Source organism: Columba livia, chromosome 1 (genome assembly GCF_036013475.1).
Source record: "Columba livia isolate bColLiv1 breed racing homer chromosome 1, bColLiv1.pat.W.v2, whole genome shotgun sequence".
NCBI lineage: Eukaryota > Metazoa > Chordata > Aves > Columbiformes > Columbidae > Columba > Columba livia.
This window is the reverse complement of record NC_088602.1, coordinates 211,483,188-211,502,018: the sequence shown is the minus strand read 5'-3', so window position 1 is coordinate 211,502,018 and position 18,831 is coordinate 211,483,188. Positions and strand designations below refer to the sequence as shown.

The 18,831-nt window shown below is 53.3% G+C and overlaps 1 protein-coding gene across 2 annotated transcripts in view; it reads right to left on the bottom strand.

Annotated features, from left to right (window-relative positions):
- PPP6R2 (protein phosphatase 6 regulatory subunit 2) overlaps nucleotides 1-18,831 on the bottom strand; it is a 93,630-nt gene that overhangs the window by 12,240 nt on the left and 62,559 nt on the right. For both annotated transcript variants that reach the window (XM_065049422.1, XM_065049423.1), the window contains exons 6-15: nucleotides 16,729-16,794; nucleotides 15,370-15,482; nucleotides 10,698-10,811; nucleotides 9,687-9,813; nucleotides 9,050-9,202; nucleotides 8,184-8,387; nucleotides 7,358-7,422; nucleotides 2,993-3,108; nucleotides 551-636; nucleotides 188-268 (exon numbers count right to left, since the gene is read on the bottom strand). In XM_065049422.1, the coding sequence (XP_064905494.1) occupies nucleotides 188-268; nucleotides 551-636; nucleotides 2,993-3,108; nucleotides 7,358-7,422; nucleotides 8,184-8,387; nucleotides 9,050-9,202; nucleotides 9,687-9,813; nucleotides 10,698-10,811; nucleotides 15,370-15,482; nucleotides 16,729-16,794 (1,125 nt within the window). The remainder of the gene's footprint in view (nucleotides 1-187; nucleotides 269-550; nucleotides 637-2,992; nucleotides 3,109-7,357; nucleotides 7,423-8,183; nucleotides 8,388-9,049; nucleotides 9,203-9,686; nucleotides 9,814-10,697; nucleotides 10,812-15,369; nucleotides 15,483-16,728; nucleotides 16,795-18,831) is intronic.

Here is an 18,831-nt window from a genome sequence, read left to right as displayed (position 1 = left end):
ACCAGGAGCAGCAAAGCCTACCAGGAGCAGCAAAGCCTACCAGGAGCAGCAAAGCCTACCAGGAGCAGCAAAGCCTACCAGGAGCAGCAAAGCCTACCAGGAGCAGCAAAGCCTACCAGGAGCAGCAAAGCCTAGGAGGAGCAGCAAAGCCTAGGAGGAGCAGCAAAGCCCAGGAGGAGCAGCTCACCTGCTGCAGAGACAGCTCGTTGGGAAAGGCGCTCTCGATGTCCTCGTCCTCGCTGGAGGAGTGCAGGTGGTGCGTGCTCACCTGGAACACGGGCAGGGGAAACAACACATGACTGAGAACGCTCCAACGCGTCCACCCCACACACACCGCCCAACTGTCCCGGGGAATAACGCAGAAACATCGACTATTCACCAACATGTAGCAGAGCTGCCGCCTGAAGAGCGGCGCTGGACTACCTTCTCTGCCCTTGTACGCACAACATCAACACAAGCAGAAGAACAAATCCAGCACCGTCACTCATTGTAGCTAAAGTCCAGAGGACGGCAGGCCTGTGAGAAACATGCACAGTGTCACCGCGCTCACCAAATCCACCGTGTTCCTCCTGTTTGTCTCCGTCAGCGTCTCTTCCACAAAACTCTCCCACCTCCCTCTGCAGTCCTCGGGCAGCTCTGTAACAGAGGGGACCATGCATTGTCACGGCTCCAGGGCCAGCGCCCTTCGGTCACCGGTCACAGCTGACGGGAGCTCGGGAACGCACCACCAGAGCGCTCTGCATTTTACTCCCCACTTTCTAAAAACGGTACATTTTGCAGAGAAAGGAACGTCTTTCATCAGGCCAAGCAGGAAGATGTTACCGGTCTTGGAGATCTTAACTCGCTCGGGCTAAAGACACAAAACTTGTACTACGATTCTCTGAAAGCAGCGTATGTGTGGCTTCAGTTTTACATTTGCCTTCCTTTCTTTCTCACGGTGGCTGTTTCTGCAGCTGGGCTCATCCCCCGCTTCGCCGTGTGACCCTTTCTGACAGTGGTTCTGGTAACACTTCTGTGAATCCAGTACTTTCTGGAAGCTTATTACAGCAGCTGCTAAAGGCAAAGCAGAGGCGTCCAAAGAGCGCAGGAACACGCGCTCACCACACCCGTAACCCCAAAGATCGACTGACAAGAAGTGCTACCATTCTTCTGTTCTTTTTTTCCCTTTTTCTATTCCTTGTGGTCTTACTAAGAGGCAGCCAAGGCTGTGGCCCCTGGTGCTGTGTCTGAGCTGTCTGAAGGGCAGCAGAGGCTGCGGGGTGGGCAGGTCCTGGCCAGGGAGGGGCTTGGCTGAAATGTGCAGAAAGGACATTTAAGGGAGGGCGGGGAAGAGTGTGTGTATATACGGGGGGACACAGGATCTTTTATACAGTCTCTCTGCACAAAAAGCTACCCGCACACCTTCCATCAGCCCAGCGCCATCCAGGGGTGTGCAGAAGTGAAGTCTGTTGTAAATCTGGGAGGCTTGGCGGGTTTTTAAAGGCGCTGGGGGTGGGAGCGTCCCGGCGCGGATGGGCCGGAAACAGAAGAAAAGCTCAGGGGTTGAGATAAACAAGTTTAGTCGATAGCAAAAAGAGGGGAAACAAGGCAAAGCAAGCGATGCAATGGCACTCGCTCCCCTCCTCCCACCAGCAGCCCCCGAGCGGGGGCACCTCAGAAAGTGTCCCCATCTGTCCCCGGGGTGGGGACGGGGTGAAGGGGGGAGAGCCAGCGCCGCGGTGTGACCGCAACAGCCCTCTGGTCACAGGTCCCAGCCGGGGCCGTGCCACTCCAACATCCCGCCCCTCCGCCTTCATGGGTACGTCAGCACACCGGTGGCTCTTCTGCCATCTCATACGTTCGTCAGACGCCAAAAACGGAAAATCAAGTCGTGTTTGTGCTCGTTGTTCCCTTTAACAGATTGTCCTGGTTTTGTTAAAAACAAGTTTCTCTTTCAGTGATACTGCCTGTCAGCTAAAGCTTCATATTAACTGCATTTTCCTGGAGAACCAGACACACGTTTTGGTAAACCTAGCAATGGAATGCAAACTTATTGATAAGCACGGATGGACATCTCGCGAGAGGGGCGACGAGAAACCGGTGACCAAGAAACTGACCAACTGTGTATAACATCCCATTCACGTGAATACTTCATATGAAAGTGGGAGATCACGAGGATCTTGTCCCTTTTCCTTTTCCCTTTTCCTTATGGTGACATTAGCAGAGGACGTTGCTAGTCGTCCCTGCGAACTGAGGCCAGCCACAGACTGAATCCAGCTCCGCTTGGCTGCAGAGTCCAGTCCAGGACTTTGGGTGCCGGCTCTGCAGTTGCTGGGACTTTCAACATTGGTTTTGTATATTTTGTATTATTTTCCCTATTCTTATTAGTTGCATTAGTAAAACATCTTTAATTTTTTCCAGCTCTCTTCTCTCTGTCCTTCTGTCCCTCCCGATCACCTGTCCTGAGTGGGAAAAGGGGAGAGGGAGGGGCAAAAGGGGGAAGTTGCGGGTACAGAGGGTTAACAATACATCTGCCAGGGTTTTATTGTCACCCCGCAATCTAAACCCTCGACACAGATGCAGATGGAAAATCCGATTTCCCATCACACAAAGATGTCAGAAGTAGCTCTGGACATGAAGCGTGAGAGAGACGCGATGGCCAAGGCCTGGCGCCGTGTGCGTGACCCGGAGCTGGCGGACCCGCGAGCGTCGGCAAGCAAGAACACCGGCCAGAAACGCCACCTTGGGACGCCACCAATAACCCCCGCAAACGGACACAAACCTGGGTGAAATGGCACGTTTCTGAGCACAAAAGGGACACCTTCACCCTTCGGCTGCAAAACCAAAGTTCCAACAATTTCGATGGAATTGTATGGAAACAAAGAGCAACCAAATCTGGTCTAGACGTAAAGTCATGGGAAATGGTGATATTTAACTGGAATTCCTTTCTCTGAAAGGCCTGCGAGGGTTATTTACTCAAAGAAGGAAATAAAAAGGAGCGAGGAGCACGTACCTTTAATGAACTCGCTAATCTGAGTCTGCATGGGCCCCTTCTCCATGTTCTGCACCACGGCGTTGGCGATGCGGGTGAGGTGGCCCATGTTCCCCCGCCTCATGCCGCCTTCTGCCCTGCAAACACAACGGGCATTGAGAGGGGAGGGAACTACGTTATCCGATTGTAACTGCACCAAAGAAAACACCCAGCAATGGGAATTTACAGCACTGCTGCTGAGAAAGCTTTAGGGCTTTACTTGCAATTGAAGCATTAAGCGGATGAATTCAAGAGAACAATAGACACTAAGCTACAACTGTTAGAACTGCCTCTGACAAAAAGCAGAAGTAAAAGAGAAGCCAACGCTGAGTCCCAGCGGTCTCCAAGTGGCTTTTCTTCGAGTCTGGGTTGGTTCTTCACGGACAGCAAAGCAGCCACTGGGCACCAGGGGCTGAGAGCCTGGAATGACTCCAGCTTCCACAGCTTCCAAAGGGCTCAGGAGAGCGGGAGGAGTAATGGGAACCCCGCTGGGAATAATGGGAACCCCAGGGGGAATAATGGGAACCCCTCTGGGAATAATGGGAACCCCGCTGGGAATAATGGGAACCCCAGGGGGAATAATGGGAACCCCGCTGGGAATAATGGGAACCCCTCTGGGAATAATGGGAACCCCGCTGGGAATAATGGGAACCCCAGGGGGAATAATGGGAACCCCTCTGGGAATAATGGGAACCCCAGGGGGAATAATGGGAACCCCAGGGGGAATAATGGGAACCCCGCTGGGAATAATGGGAACCCCAGGGGGAATAATGGGAACCCCGGGGGGAATAATGGGAACCCCACTGGGAATACTGGGAACCCCACTGGGAATACTGGGAACCCCAGGGGGAATAATGGGAACCTCGCTGGGAATAATGGGAACCCCACTGGGAATAATGGGAACCCCTCTGGGAATAATGGGAACCCCAGGGGGAATAATGGGAACCCCGCTGGGAATAATGGGAACCCCGGGGGGAATAATGGGAACCCCAGGGGGAATAATGGGAACCCCGCTGGGAATAATGGGAACCCCGGGGGGAATACTGGGAACCCCACTGGGAATACTGGGAACCCCACTGGGAATAATGGGAACCCCTCTGGGAATACTGGGAACCCCAGGGGGAATAATGGGAACCCCACTGGGAATAATGGGAACCCCGGGGGGAATAATGGGAACCCCAGGGGGAATACTGGGAACCCCGCTGGGAATAATGGGAACCCCAGCAGCACGTCTGGAAAGGGCATTTCTGCCTTGAAACGGGAGGTGCTGAGACGCAGCGCGGCCGGAACCCTGCGACGCAGCACTACCGTCCACCGCAACGCTGTCACATCGGTGTGTCCAAAACCCCGAGCCCTAACTCCGAAATCACCGCTCCTTGGCGCGGCACACGGAGCACGCCAGCCGGGCTCAAACCACGCAGACAAAACCGGGGGGTCGGAATCAAACCGAACAAACCCAGACCCCTCACAAACAGGATGGTGAGAAGTTTCTACCTCACGTCACTAAGTCTCCAGCTCAACAACAAAGTTTTCTTTCCGAGATGCTAATGGAGTCAACACATAATAAAGACTCGTTTTCCCTTTGGAGAAAGGAAGATGCTAAATACAACAGAGTTAATTTTGTGGTGCGTTACAGCTACATTTTTAAGCTTTTTTTAAGGGCCCCACACACCTAGAAAAGTGTGATCCTCACCTCCCAAATCTCTAAAAAGCCTAAGTTCATATGGAAAATATCTCCGTCTTTCCCCTCACGTTGGAGCCGAACACGTGTAGGTGAAGAGCAGACGGTTTGGGTAAAAACCCACCTGGTCCCCCCACACGCTCCCATCCCAAAAACCAGCACACAGAGCCAACGCAAACCGCATCTGTACGTGGGTCCTGCGGCCAGAACAGCACTGTGAGCCCAAATCCAGGGTTCAGAGCTAAGAAAAGGAAACCCTGGAAATGAGTTCCCAGAGCAAAGCTCCAGCCCTTCCCGGGAGGACAATGACAGAGCTGGGCTGTTCAAATCGGGGGGAGAAGCTCCTGGGAGACCTCAGAGCAGCCTCTGGTACCCAAAGGGACCTACAGGAAAGCTGGAGAGGGACTTTTACAAGGGCAGGGAGGGACAGGACAAGGGACAATGGCTTTAAACTGAAAGAGGGGAGATTTAGATCAGATCTAAGGAAGAAATTCTTCCCTATGAGGATGGTGAGATGTGGAACCGACTGCCCAGAGAGGTGGTGGCTGAACCATCCCTGAGACATCCCAGGCCAGGCTGGACGGGGCTCTGAGCACCCTGAGCTGCTGAAGATGTCCCTGTCATGGCAGGGGGGGAACGAGATGATCAACAGCCACCAGTGTCCTGACGTGCATCAAGAACAGTGTGGCCAGCAGGCCCAGGGCAGTGACCGTCCCTGTGCTGGGACCTGGGGAGGCCAAACCGCCAATCCTGGGGGCAGTTCTGGGCCCCTCATGCCAAGAAAGGCCTTGAGGTGCTGGAGCGAGTGGAGAGAAGGGAACGGAGCTGGTGAGGGGCTGGAGCACAAGTGTGATGGAGCGGCTGAGGGACCTGGGGGTTCAGCTGGAGAACAGGAGCTGAGGGGAGACCTTCTGATCTCTGAACTGCCTGAAAGGAGCTTGGAGCCAGGGGGGTCGGGCTCTGCTCCCCAGGAACAAGCGCCAGGAGCAGAGGAAATGGCCTCAAGTTGCCCAGGGGAGGTTGAGGTTGGATGTGGGAACAATTTCTTCCCCAAGGGGCAGCGTGGTCCGGTATGCAGCAGTTGGACTTGATGATGCTCAGGGTCTTAGGGACCCCAGGGCCGGTCACGGCTGCACAGCCCCAAGGCCCTGCCAGGGGCTGCTGGGGACAAACCCAGAGACACAGGGACACGGTCCCGGCGCCACCCGCAGCGCTGCCCTGTGCCTCTCTATATAAACAGATGTTTCCCAGCGAACTTGCAAAGCGCAGCCTTCTCAAGCATTCAAACCGCGGGATGACGGAGCAGCGCTCAGCGATGCCGCAGGCGTGCTCCGCGAGGACCAACACACCGCTCTCTCCGAGCTGCACAGCCCTTCGTACCCCTGGAACGCAGCAAACCTGCACAATCCACCTGCATTTCTGCACTTTCCAACGCTTTTTATCAACCGTGCCACAACTGGTCGTTATCACACGTACAGGAGGTGGCAAAGAGCCGTGCTGCGGTGAAGCACCGTTTGCTGCCAGCTGCCGCGGGGCAGCAGACCGCGATTCAACCTCCGGCTCCCCGGGCAGGCCTGAGGGCGCAGGCCAACCATCAGCTGGGGCAAGAACACATGGAATCAGCCACACTAAGAGAATCCAAGGAGCAATTCCACGTTCTAACAGGAAAATATGTCACCAGCAGTCTCAGTGATGATTTTTAACAATTCCAAGCTCTCCGTTTGGAATCTCTGACTCGGGGGCTCCATTTCCTCACCGCGTACACGCAACATTCTTCCTGAAAACTCTGACTCCTTCAATCCCACCACCAAGACACCTCTCGGTAATTCTGTATTTGTTTCTTGCCATTAAAATTCTTTCCAATGTGGTGACTGGAACTGTTTGGCATGAGATATGGATGAGCTCTAGTTCCGATCTAATTTAATTAGGAAAACTCTTAAGCAGCAACCACAGATATTAACGTGGCCTATAAAACTTGGCACTGTGATAGTTGTGCAATGGAACTATGGGGAAAGTTGGTTATCAACAGCCCGGGGGGACGCGAGTGGGGAAAAACAAATGAACCAAACCAAAAATATCAACCCAAAAGCCAACCCAGCAACTCCGGCCTGGCAGTAAGACCAAGATCACCCCCGGGAACCGACACAGCACTGAGGTGCCATAAGGAACTTGAGAAACCCAGGTAATCTTTTCACTTTAAAACGTTTTGGGGTTTTTAAAAACTAGTTCTTATAATCATTGTGATCAACACGAAATCCAAGTGTTTTGTAGAGTTAGAATATTAAATGTGGGGCAAATCTGGGGCAAAGCTGCTTTCCCGGCCCCGGCTCCGCACTGCTGCCGGCTTGAGAGAATGGAACGTGCGCTTTAGAACAAGGGAAAAGAACAAAGCAAAGAGCCGCTGTTCTATGGAATGAATAGGCCACGTAACTTCCTGAGAAAGCAAGAACCAACCGTATTGTGTATTTGGGTGGAGATGTTGTAAGAGTTAAAATAAATCATCCTTTCAAAGGATACGCCGATTTGGTGAATCGGCAACATGCAAATAATCTTAATTCTGCAACACCACCCAAATCCAAATGATTTTAGACACAATGAAATTGTAAATTATCAGGGAATATCCCGAAGCGGGTGGAGCCGAGGGCGCTCGGCACGGCGCTCCTTACTGGATTCTGTCGTTGGCTTCCCAGGCGTCCAGTATCCTCTGCACCAGGCAGCACTTCTGGAACAGCTGGAGGGACACAGACAGGGACAGCGCGTGAGGACTGGCCGGCGGAGACGCGGCCTCCGGAGGCCTGGCCTGACCTCTGGAGGCCTGGCCTAACCTCCGGAGGCCTGGCCTGACCTCTGGAGGCCTGGCCTGACCTCCGGAGGCCTGGCCTGACCTCTGGAGGCCTGGCCTGACCTCTGGAGGCCTGGCCTGACCTCCGGAGGCCTGGCCTGACCTCCGGTTACTTCTGGTGGCTCCTTCGCTCCTACTGAGCAAGAGCTCAGAGTCGAGCCGTTATTTCCCCAGCAGCTCAAGTTTCTTCTTTGTCAGTTTTTTTCTGAGCAAACAGCGACACCGCTGAACACCCAAACAGCCCCAGCCTGCTCTGCGCTCCGCACGGGCACGGTTGTTGTTGTACAAACACAACAGAAAACTGTCTTATTAGGGCCACAACGCAGAAGGTAAAGTGTAGTTAGGTAGTTGTAGTTATTATTATCTTTTTTGTCCAAAGTTCATACGCATCTTTAGTAAAAAGTTAAATAAAAATGGATTCACAAGCCCGTTAAATAAGATGGGTGGTAAATTTGGTTTGTAATTGATGCTAAAAACCAATGTATAAAAGCAAACACACTTCCATCCAGAAACGACAGCACCAAGCTACATGGAGCCGCTTTACAACAAACCCCGAGCTCTCCAACAGTTCATTTTACTGTTTTCTTGCTAATGCACATCCAGGCTGGACCAACCGGTCCAAAAGGCCCAGGAGACACGACCAGACTTACGTGAGTCACCATGATGTTCTCGGGGGTGTTTTCCGGGGGCTGCGAGTTCTCGGTGGCCACGTTCCCGTTCAGCACCTCGTCTTTGCTCTCTGGGTCGGCAGTAGTGGGTTTTCCCTCTTGCACCGAGTGCGAGAGAATAGCTGCTATGGACAGTTCCACTTGGAAATGCAAAAAGTTATTCCACGTGTATTTAAAAAATAAGTCCTGGAACAAAACGAGAACCACAGAAATTCAGTCTGGGTACACCCTGCCGTCCTGATCACCCGAGCGGTACGGGAGCAGTGCCCCGCCAGGCGTCCCATCAGCAGTCCCGCTGAAAGCGACGTGCGTGCCGCGGCGCTCTCTCCCAGCTGAGCGTGCGCTGGGTGCTGTGCCGTCACGAGCGCGTTCCGCTGACCGGAGACACTGCGCGCAGCCCGGCTCCCAGCACACACGCGCCAAACCAAAAGGGCTGAACAAACCAAACTCTGCCGCTGAATTCAGAACTAGAAAAATATCACCTAAGGAATTTCTGTTGTATAAAAACGACAGTGTGGAAGACTGCCCCCGCGGTACCGGCCGTTCCCAGAACACGGCCCTGTTCACTAAACGATCAGCTCTCGCTATAAAAAAACACCTGAGAACCACGCTGGTTTGCTTGCACACCTCAAAACTACTGTACTGATACATCTGAAGCATGAGGTTCAGTTCAGAATACTGAACGCCTGCACCTGTATTGCAAAAGCTGTTCTGAGGATGGATGTTCCTGCCTTCAGCAAACCAGCAAAAGATGGAACAAACGCCTTGTCCCGAGCAGAGGGAGGGAAGCAGAGACGTTCCCGTTCGAGCGCTCCCCTCTCCCGTCCCACGTCCCCCGTGTCACTCACAAGTAATAAATCCATGGTACTGAGTCTGCATAGTTCCTGATTAATACTGGGAGTGTTTGTGTGGAGCAGAGCAGCGATGAGCCGGGAGCCGTGAAGACGCGCGTTCCCCAGAGGCTCCTCCAAGACCCCGATCGTGGTTAGGATTGCTGTTTTCTACAGAGAAACACACCGTGAGCACCTCGAGCAACACCAAACCTCCTCAGCAGTCCATGCACAATGATTTGATTAGATACAGAGAGCGCGTTTCATCAGCGTCCTCTGCAGGTAAACCCCAACCCCCCTCCCGCACAGAGGACAGTGTCCTGTGACCTCTGGGAGACCTGTACTTCCAAACCTGAACACTAACATCAAAATACCCACTAGCTCCAGGTTCCTTTGTCTTCCCCCCTCACCATCTTGACACAAGCCAACAGTCCCAGTTCTGCTTCTTGGTTTTCCTCAAATACAGCTGCTTTCAAAATTCCTACCGCCTCGTCCCCCAGCACCCACTTCTAGATCTTAAGCGTGAATTTGTCTTCCAAAGAAGTTTCCCTGTTCCAGCACACGGTGCCTTTGGCAAACACCCAGCGACCTGTGTGTAAGGAAGGGAAATCCCGCCCGGCAGGTGAGGAGCGGCCGAGAAAGGCCGGGGCTTTACCTTGGGAGGGCTGAGCAGCAGCTGGTGGAAATCCTTCAGCCGGGGCTCGATCCCCTGTAAGATGCTGCTATTGACAGTGTAAGACCTTTCGAATCCCTGAGTGTACGAGTCCATCAGTCCTTCCACTCTGCCGAGGAAACACAACAGTCAGGATCGGACAAAGCCTCAGCACGGCCTCGGTCGCACTGCCCACGTTGGCCATTTTATCTTGAAAAAATAACCGTGAATACGAAAAATAAAACATTGCCAACTGCTGAATATATTCACATAACTACATTAATATATCATTTACAAGATGACATTCACGTAACCAAAGCTGTGAATGAGGTGAGTGGGCAGGCTGACACGGAGCTGCCTGCAGAGCTGACAACCACCCCAGCGCTCCCCGGTCCTTCGAGCTCCCCAGACGTCAGAGAAGCGAACGACACCAGCACCAGTTCACCGTGAGCGCTTGGCACACACCGGGAGCCTGAACCATTAACAGCACCGCAAAGCTCAGTTTTATCTGCGCACAGGACTCGCTGACGAGCAACGTGTCTGCCAACGCCGCCGTCTGTCCTTCCCTCCAGCGCCTCCTCCCGCCCCCCTAGCTTCTCCTTTTGGAGAAACCGACATTCGCAACGTCTCCCTTCCTCCCCAGAACTCTTCTGCCTTTTCTCTCCTCTAGCTCCATAAAAAGAAATGAAAGGGAGATAGAATTAAAACTAAAAATCAAAGCTCTATCGCCATATATATCTGCAGACATCACGCCGCAGATGACACGCCGTCCCACTTCCTCGCCCACTCCGCTGTCAGATCTCAGGTTTTACGGCCAAGGCTTTGCCATTCGTGTGCAGGAGAACCAGCTGGTACAGCTGCCCTGGACGGCCCCTGCACCCAAAAAATACACCCCCCCCCTTTCCTGTGCCCGTTTCTAGCACTTTGCAGCAGGCCCAAAACGTCCCGTTTTGCCCCAGTAAAAGCAGGCTGAAGTTCGGCAGCCGCCCCGGCCGGAGCAGCGCGGGGACTCACCCAGAGCGCCGCGTCTCCAGCAGCGTCAGCAGAACCTGCGTCCCGTTCACTATGCAGTTCTCAGTCTGCTCGCCGTCAAACATGTTCCTCAGGAGCTGCTCCACACATTCCTGCCTGCGGACCAACACACACACATCAGCACCGCAACAACTGCAATGATCTGGTGGTTGCTTTCGTCACAAAATACCCATTTCTGGGCTTTCTGGGGAAAAAAAAGGCTGCGATTCGTTTTTGAGAAAGAATAAAGACATTCCCCTCCCGAGTCTCACGGTTCTGCACCCCGTTTCTGAACCTGCTTCCTCAGCACGAAGGCAAAACCTGGTTATCAACACCCAGACCCCCACCCCTAATGTTGTTCTCTCATCAACAGGATCCACCTCCCAGTTACAAACTGCAAGAGGAGCCAAGTGTTAACTCGGTCACTTTAATTCAGCTAAAGACAGGATGAAGCCATTAACTGACAGTCTAAGATGATCCATCAGGATTGCAGCAGGTGGACAACATCTTGGGTTGACTCTTATCACCTGTCGGGGTATCATGAGATCCAGGGCCTGCAAACTGTACATAACATGCACCTTTTTAGCAGTCTTAGCTCCTTGAAACATTTTAATTCCCAATTTCTTGGAGCCCTTAAACCAAGACCAGATCCCTCCCAAACGCTGCTGCGCCTGTGGCACCGGGAGGGATCACACCAACAGCTCATCGGTCCTTTCGAGCACCAAAACCGATCCTGACGCTCCAGCTCGGCCTCAGAACCGGAGAACAATGGGCACAAAGGTAACGCGGGTGTTGGGCACGCTAAGAAGATAGAGTTATTTTAATGAGTATCATCCAAATACACAAGAGGCAGAGTCAGGAGAAAGCAAGAGATCACCATGATGAACTGAAGTCACCTTTATTGCACACAGCCAACAGCTATTGAGAAGCTGAGATTTGATACGTGTGTGTAACGCCAGCACGGCTCCTCCTTGCGGCGCCAGCTGAGCACTCGTGCGTCGGTCACGACTGGAAAAGAAGTCATCCAAAGATCCAACGAGCTTACCAGAAACGCTTGGAAAAACTGACCAGGAAAAGGAAAGCGATGTGACCGTCAGCGGAAAGGTAAGTCGTGCAAAAAAGCCACTTCTGTTCAAAATATTTTGTCTTCTAAACAGGAAAGTGGTACAATGACTTTAGAAATGCTGTTCTGAAACCGTACAACTATTTTTATTTATGGGTAGTTCCACGTCCCGCTCCGGAACTACCGAGAGAGATGAAAACTACAGAGAAAGTCTGGAAGTCCCACGTTCTCCAGGGCCCATTGGACCCCCCACCAGTGACCCCGGACCTGCTGGAATCTCCTGGACCTGCCAGGGAAATGACTGAGCTGGGGCTCATCTCCAGAATGCACAGGGCTCAAACCGACCCAGAGTGGGGGAGATCCCGGCCCCCCAGCTGTCAGTGCTGCGGGAGCTGTGCAGGTCCCAGCCCCACCTGCTCACGCAGGGTCCCCGAGCAGATCACACAGGATCCCAGGGGGTGCAATGGCTCACAGAAGGAGACTCCACACCCGCTCTGGGCAGCCTGGGCCAGGCTCTGGCACCTCCCAGCAAACAAGTGTCTGCTCGTGTTCACATGGAGCCTCCTGTGTTTCAGTCTGTGCCCGGTGCCCCTCACCCTGGCCTTGGGCACCACTGAACAGAGTCTGCTCCATCTGACACCACCCTGACATATTGACCATTGATCACATCCCTCTCAGCTTCTCTTCTCCACTCAGCAGCCCCAGCTCTCTCAGCCTTTCTGATGAGATGCTGAAGGCTCCACAACCAGGGATGAACCTGCACTGATAAGCTAACACAGAATCGCAGAATCATTTTGGTTGGAAAAGCCCCTCCAGATCATGGAGTCCAACCATAACCCACCCTGTCCCTGCCCGGTGTCCTGAGAACCTCATGTCCGTCTGTCCAGCCCTCCAGGGCTGGTGACTCCAGCACTGCCCTGGGCAGCCTGTTCCAATGCCCCACAGCCCTTTGGGGAAGAAATTGTTCCCACATCCAACCTCAACCTCCCCTGGCGCAACTTGAGGCCGTTTCCTCTGCTCCTTGTTCCTGGGGAGCAGAGCCCGACCCCCCTGGCTCCAAGCTCCTTTCAGGCAGTTCAGAGATCAGAAGGTCTCCCCTCAGCTCCTGTTCTCCAGCTGAACCCCCAGGTCCCTCAGCCCCTCACCAGCTCTGTTCCCATCTCTGAACATCGTGCCATTCGATAGTAAAACATTACGGTGTGGCACAGGACAAAAGCCCAGATCTGCCTTATTTCTGCAGGGACACCAAGGCGATGTCCCATTTAAGCAAGAGCATTGCCCTGCAGGGGCAGGTGTGTGGCGCTGGGGAAGGTGCTGAGCCCGTTCTGCAGGGATCGGGGTTTTCGGTGCAGGATTCAGGTCTCACGTTCACCTGCACCAGCTCCTGTCCCGGCTGTGCCCCGATACCTGTGCATGGACAGCCGGCTCAGGGCCAGCACTGCACGGCACCGGCGCAGGAGCGGGGCAATGAGGAAAGGCAAGCCCGAGCACACACCCTGCGCTAGTCACTCTGAGTCTCCTGTTTCCTCCCTGTTCTGTCGAAAGGCTGAGGGAGCTGGGGCTCTTTAGTTTGGAGAAGAGGAGACTAAGGGGGGACCTCATTAATGTTTATAAATATATAAAGGGTGAGTGCCATGAGGATGGAGCCAGGCTCTTCTCGGTGGCAAACAATGATAGGACAAGGGGTAATGGGATCAAGCTGGAACACAAGAGGTTCCGCTTAAATTTGAGAAGAAACTTCTTCTCAGTGAGGGTGGCAGAGCCTGGCCCAGGCTGCCCAGGGGGTTGTGGAGTCTCCTTCTGTGCAGACATTCCAACCCGCCTGGACACCTTCCTGTGTAACCTCATCTGGGTGTTCCTGCTCCATGGGGGATTGCACTGGATGAGCTTTCCAGGGCCCTTCCAATCCCAAACATACTGTGATACTGTGAAAATGGCACCGTTAGGCCCAGAACAGACTGGTTTGTTTTAATCTCACGTTGAACCTCCAGTAAATGTTTTTAGGTTTTTAGCAACTACAGGAAGCAGTAAACACGCTAACACAAGTAATTTAAAGCTACATTATAAAGAGTAAAGAAAGGAATAGACTAAACTTGAAAAATCAACACTTTCTGGTGCACAACTCACACTTACCACTATTTGAGAAATACTTCCTCATAAAGGCATGCTTTCCAGGTGCCAGTTTCTCACCAGTGTATTCCCCCGGTAACACGGGAGGCAGGGGCTGTGCAGCAGAGCCGAGCAGCGCGGGGGCACCGCACACAGCACCACAGGCTCACGAGAACCTCCTGCTACCCACTGAACTCAAACCCCCAAGCTACAAACGCTGCTTTTGCCAACTGTACATGAGAACTTTTCTTGCTAGGCTACGTCGGTGGAACAAGCTTCCCAGCGACGGGATTCCCTTGACTCCTCTCCCCACAACAGTGACGGACCTTTAAATAAGTTCCACCAGATGATGTGAAAACACAACAAAACACAAACCAAAACAGCTCTTCTACTTTTTCCAGCCAAACTCCCAGGCCGAATGAAAGACAACAATATCTCTATTTACAAATCTTGTCTGCCAAGTTTACCAACCAGAAGGCAGAGAAGCATGGAAGCAGTTCTGTGTCTGTGCTCTAACTGCAGCACCGCACGCTGCTTCTGAGACACGACCAGCGGTGGTGGCGCTGGCAGGTGACGCGTTTTGAGGACAGAGTGGTGACAGACACCAGCTCCAGCGCACGAATGGATCCGGGGGTGGCACAAAGGCACAGATTTGAATTTTCATCCTCTAGTCGCAAATAAACGCAATAACTTTTTGAATGATGAGGGAGGGCTGGGGAGGCATTTAAAGTGCGTGGGCTCACAGGGTTCAACCGCGTTTGGAACAAAAGCAGGGGGATGAACGATCCAGCGCAGGGCGGGGGCGGTGTGGGGAGGCGTACGGGCAGCATCTCAGCACCACCAGCTCTGTGACACGTGCACAGCACCTACGGTAAGGAACCTTCAACTGACATCGAGCCCGGAGCCAAAACCAGCAGGGCAGGGGCCACCTGGAACAGGAGAGGCCAGCGGAAGGGAAGCGGGGGGCGCTCTCCGCAAAACGAGGTGCATGGTGACACACGAGCTACGGGAAGAACACTTCTGCTACGAGAAGAACACTTCTGCTGTGGCAACGTTTTCTGCCCCATTTTGATAAACAGCAACTTCAGGATCTGAAATGCGTCTGCACGGTGCAAGCGTTCACCAGCGCGGAACGACAGCCAGTTTGGCCGAGCGCGACCGACCCCTCGCGCTCGGCACCAAGGAACACTTTCAACACGGGAAATTTAAGGTTTATCCTCATGGGATTTCCCTCAACTATTACGATCGCAGTTCACCCTCCTCCGAATTCACTGTGAGCGTTTCAGCACACGAGCGTCACCCGGTCCCGAATCAGGCGTGGGGTCACTAAGCCATCTCCGGCCCCCAGACACAGCCGCAGCGCGGAGGTTCAGCGGTGCTGCGGTTCACCGCAGCGTGAGACGGCTGGCACACAGGACAGGCCGGACACGCACAGTCTCTGGGAGCCATCGGGAAGCGACAAGATTAGCAGCAATCAGCGGAGCGACTGGGCCGAGTACTTACGATTCCAGTGCTGTGAGAAGTGGGTCGGGCTCAGGCACGTCCTGGAGCTGATTGCTCTGGTCTCTGCTCAGTCTGATGATGTCGCACAGGGTCTGGGAAGCGTTTGATTGCCTCTGCAAACAAGGACACGGCGCATTTCAGTGCCAAGGGCTCAACCAGGCTCCTTCTGGCTGGCAGAGCAAACTTAACACAGCCGGGGACACACGGAACTGAATAAATCAGAACTGCTCACAACAAGTGCTGCCAGGCTCTGCGTTATTCACCTGTTAAACATAACGCTAACGCCAATTATTAGAAGCATTAGCAGATTTTAAAATCAAAGAGGAGATCTTCCCAAACTTAACAATTAAATGCAGTTAAAGATTTCAGAAAGCGAGGATTCTTTTTTTATTCTTCCAGACCAACTGCGTTAACTTGCAAATTCCAAACCCAAGCATTTCAACCTCCTCGCTGCTCAGGAGGTTTTCTGCACGGGGAAAAATCAACGGCTTGATAAAACCCTTTACAATCGCATGACTTTTAATACGTATTAAAAGGCTTCAAAGTAGTATTCTGATAAACTAACGGTCTCACTCTGGCAATGGCAGCCTCTCTACCCACTGCACGCGGAAGGCCCCACGCTGCGCTGCAGCATCCAGCGCTGCTGAGCACACACAGAGCAGCAGGGCGCTGCCCGGCCTTCTCCTCAAACAGGCAACGTGGCCGTGATGAGGGAATCACGCTGTCGGCATCAACACCTCCCTAAAGACTCCCGTGCCCCCATTCACTTGCTGCTGGAGCTCGGGAGGGGTCCCGGTGTGCCCACCCCAGAGCGGAGACCAGAGCGGATCCCGGGGCTCAGCACCGAGTGTGAAACGGCAGCGTAGGAACCCAGCACTGAGAGCCAGAGCTCTGGCGCGGGGGTTTGGTGAAAACATTGAAAGAAAAAAAGAAAGCATTCCTAAGTGTGGTACTCAGCCTATCTTCTCCATGGGCTTAGAGGACTGCAGCTTGTGGATTTTATAACTGAATACCTGCTTATTCATGGTCTAAAAAGAACCGAAAGTTACAGTGAACTGGTTCATCTAAAAAGTTTTCCAACAGCTTGTGTCAAACAGCGGGTTCCTACTTAAAACCAAGTAGGTCCCGCTGACCGCTGACACTGAGACAAGCTGACGCAGCAGCAGAATGAACAAAGAAGTCGGTAGTGAAGCCAAAACCAGACCAAAACCCAACAGAACACGTTGGCACTGAGCTAGAGAACCCGAGGACAGGAGGCCCATCCTCATGGATCATCTCCTTCCACCAGCGAGAGCCAGAGGTTCCTCTGGGCCTCCCCAGGACCCGCGCGCACGGACAAGCCCGTCTCGCCATACTCACGTCCTCGTCCTGGCTGGAATGGATCAGCTCCACCAGGCGCTGGATGATCTTTGCTTCGTTAAGCCACTGCAGGGAAAAAAGGGGAGAAGAAAACCCTCGTTTGTTATCACGGAATTCAAACCCAGAGGATCTTGGAGCAGCTTTGCATAACGTGGGCTCGTCCAGAAGGGAAAGGCTTGGCCTTTGCTTGCACCATGGAAGCTGCAGGCGCTACATGAACCCCTGGGCAGCGAGAGATTTGCATCAGGATGTACACCCTGCCCATGGACCCGAACACCCAAACGCCTCTGGAAAACACGGAACAGATCAGTCACAAACACCAGCTCCTCTGAAGCAGCATCAGCAGCATCAGCAGCAGGTTTGTCTCCTCCCATTTCCTATGCTTGGTGTCTTACCACTGTCTACACCGAACAGCTCCTCAGACTTTGGGACGACCCACGCGGGCTGTCGTTAGACCTGTCTCCTTGCTCCGTGCCAACTCCTCCCATTTCTCAGGGCAATCCATCGCTTTATCTCCCTTTGTGACCACACGCAAACCAAACAGGCCGCTGGCACATGGTTCCTTCCAGTTTCTCCCTCCCCAGCTCCTCCTGCAATCTCAGCGCCTCATTTCCCCCATCCCTTTGCACTCGAATTGCTACCGTCTTCATCCCAGGCAACGGGCTGGATGTCCAACAGCAACCCAACGAACCACTCAGATCAAACTAATGCACTCTCAGTTGCTTTTGAAATCACGGACCAAACGTTAATTAAAAGGAAAAAGGCTCCGGAGGTTTCCGCCATGATCTAATCTTCCATCAGCTCTTCAGATGAGTCACGGAGAGAATGAGCCGTCTGCTGCCTTCCTTGCATCTCCGAAGGGCCCGTGCAGATCTGCTGCCCTCGAACGCTCGTTTCTACATGTCACCTACTCACACGACTCCAGTTACAATCCTTAGGTTGGTTCTTTACCAGCTTTGCTGTAACAACCTCCGTACAGATCTCATCCTCTCCTCTACAGTTCCATGTTGAGTATGACGGATGTCTGACTTAAAACAAAAACTCCAGATGGCCATTTTTAGTGACTTTTCGCATGAACACCAACGCTGGTTTCCTACTATGTCTGAAATGCCCAACTGTGTCTCCTTTGGCTGCCCCTTGTCATTGCAGAAATACTAATGCTGTCCAGAAATCTTCCCAGCGTGCAGGTGGGAAACCAAGGATTTCACCCAAGACCGTATTTTCAGATCTGGTTTCTACCATTTGTTCTTCCCGACATCCGGTTTACTCAAAAGTTCAAAAACCTGGTTCCTAAGACATTTTTCCTCACTGGTCTCTCTACCAACCTCTCTCTTCAGGTTCTTCCATCGGTTTCTAGATTTTCAGCATCAAAACCCAACTCCTGCCCTTGTTCTGACGCCCAGGGCAGCAGCGCCGGCCCCTGCCCTCGTCCACGCTCCTGCCGTCTCCGTCCCGCCAGCGCAGCACTGCCCGCCCCCGGCTGCTTTAGTCTACGAGCGTCTTATCTCACCCCCTGTGCTCGGACACAACGACTAAACCCTCCTTCCAAAGCCTACGGCTTGGTGTTCCGATGGCAGCTCAGGTAGCTGTCCGTTAGCAACAGTCGTGGTCAATGGGCAGAGTCCAGCTGAGGCCAGTATCCAGTGCAGTGCCTCAGGGGCAGTGCTGGGGCCGGTGTTATTCAATATATTCATCAGTGATTTGGATGAGGGAATAGAGTGACTGTCAGCCAGTTTGCTGGTGACACCAAGCTGGGAGCAGTGGTGACACTGGAAGCTGTGCTGCCATCAGAGACCTGGACAGGCTGGAGAGCTGGGCAGGGAAAATGTAATGAACTAGAACAAGGGCAAGTGTAGAGTCTTGAATCTGGGCAGGAACAACCCCAGGTTCCAGTGTAAGTTGGGGAATGACCTATTAGAGAGCAGTGTAGGGGAAAGGGACCTGGGGGTCCTGGGGACAGCAGGGTGACCATGAGCCAGCACTGGGCCCTTGTGGCCAGGAAGCCAATGGTACCTGGGGTGGGTTAGAAGGGGGTGGTCAGTAGGTCAGAGAGGTTCTCCTGCCCCTCTGCTCTGCCCTGGGGAGACCACACCTGGAATATTG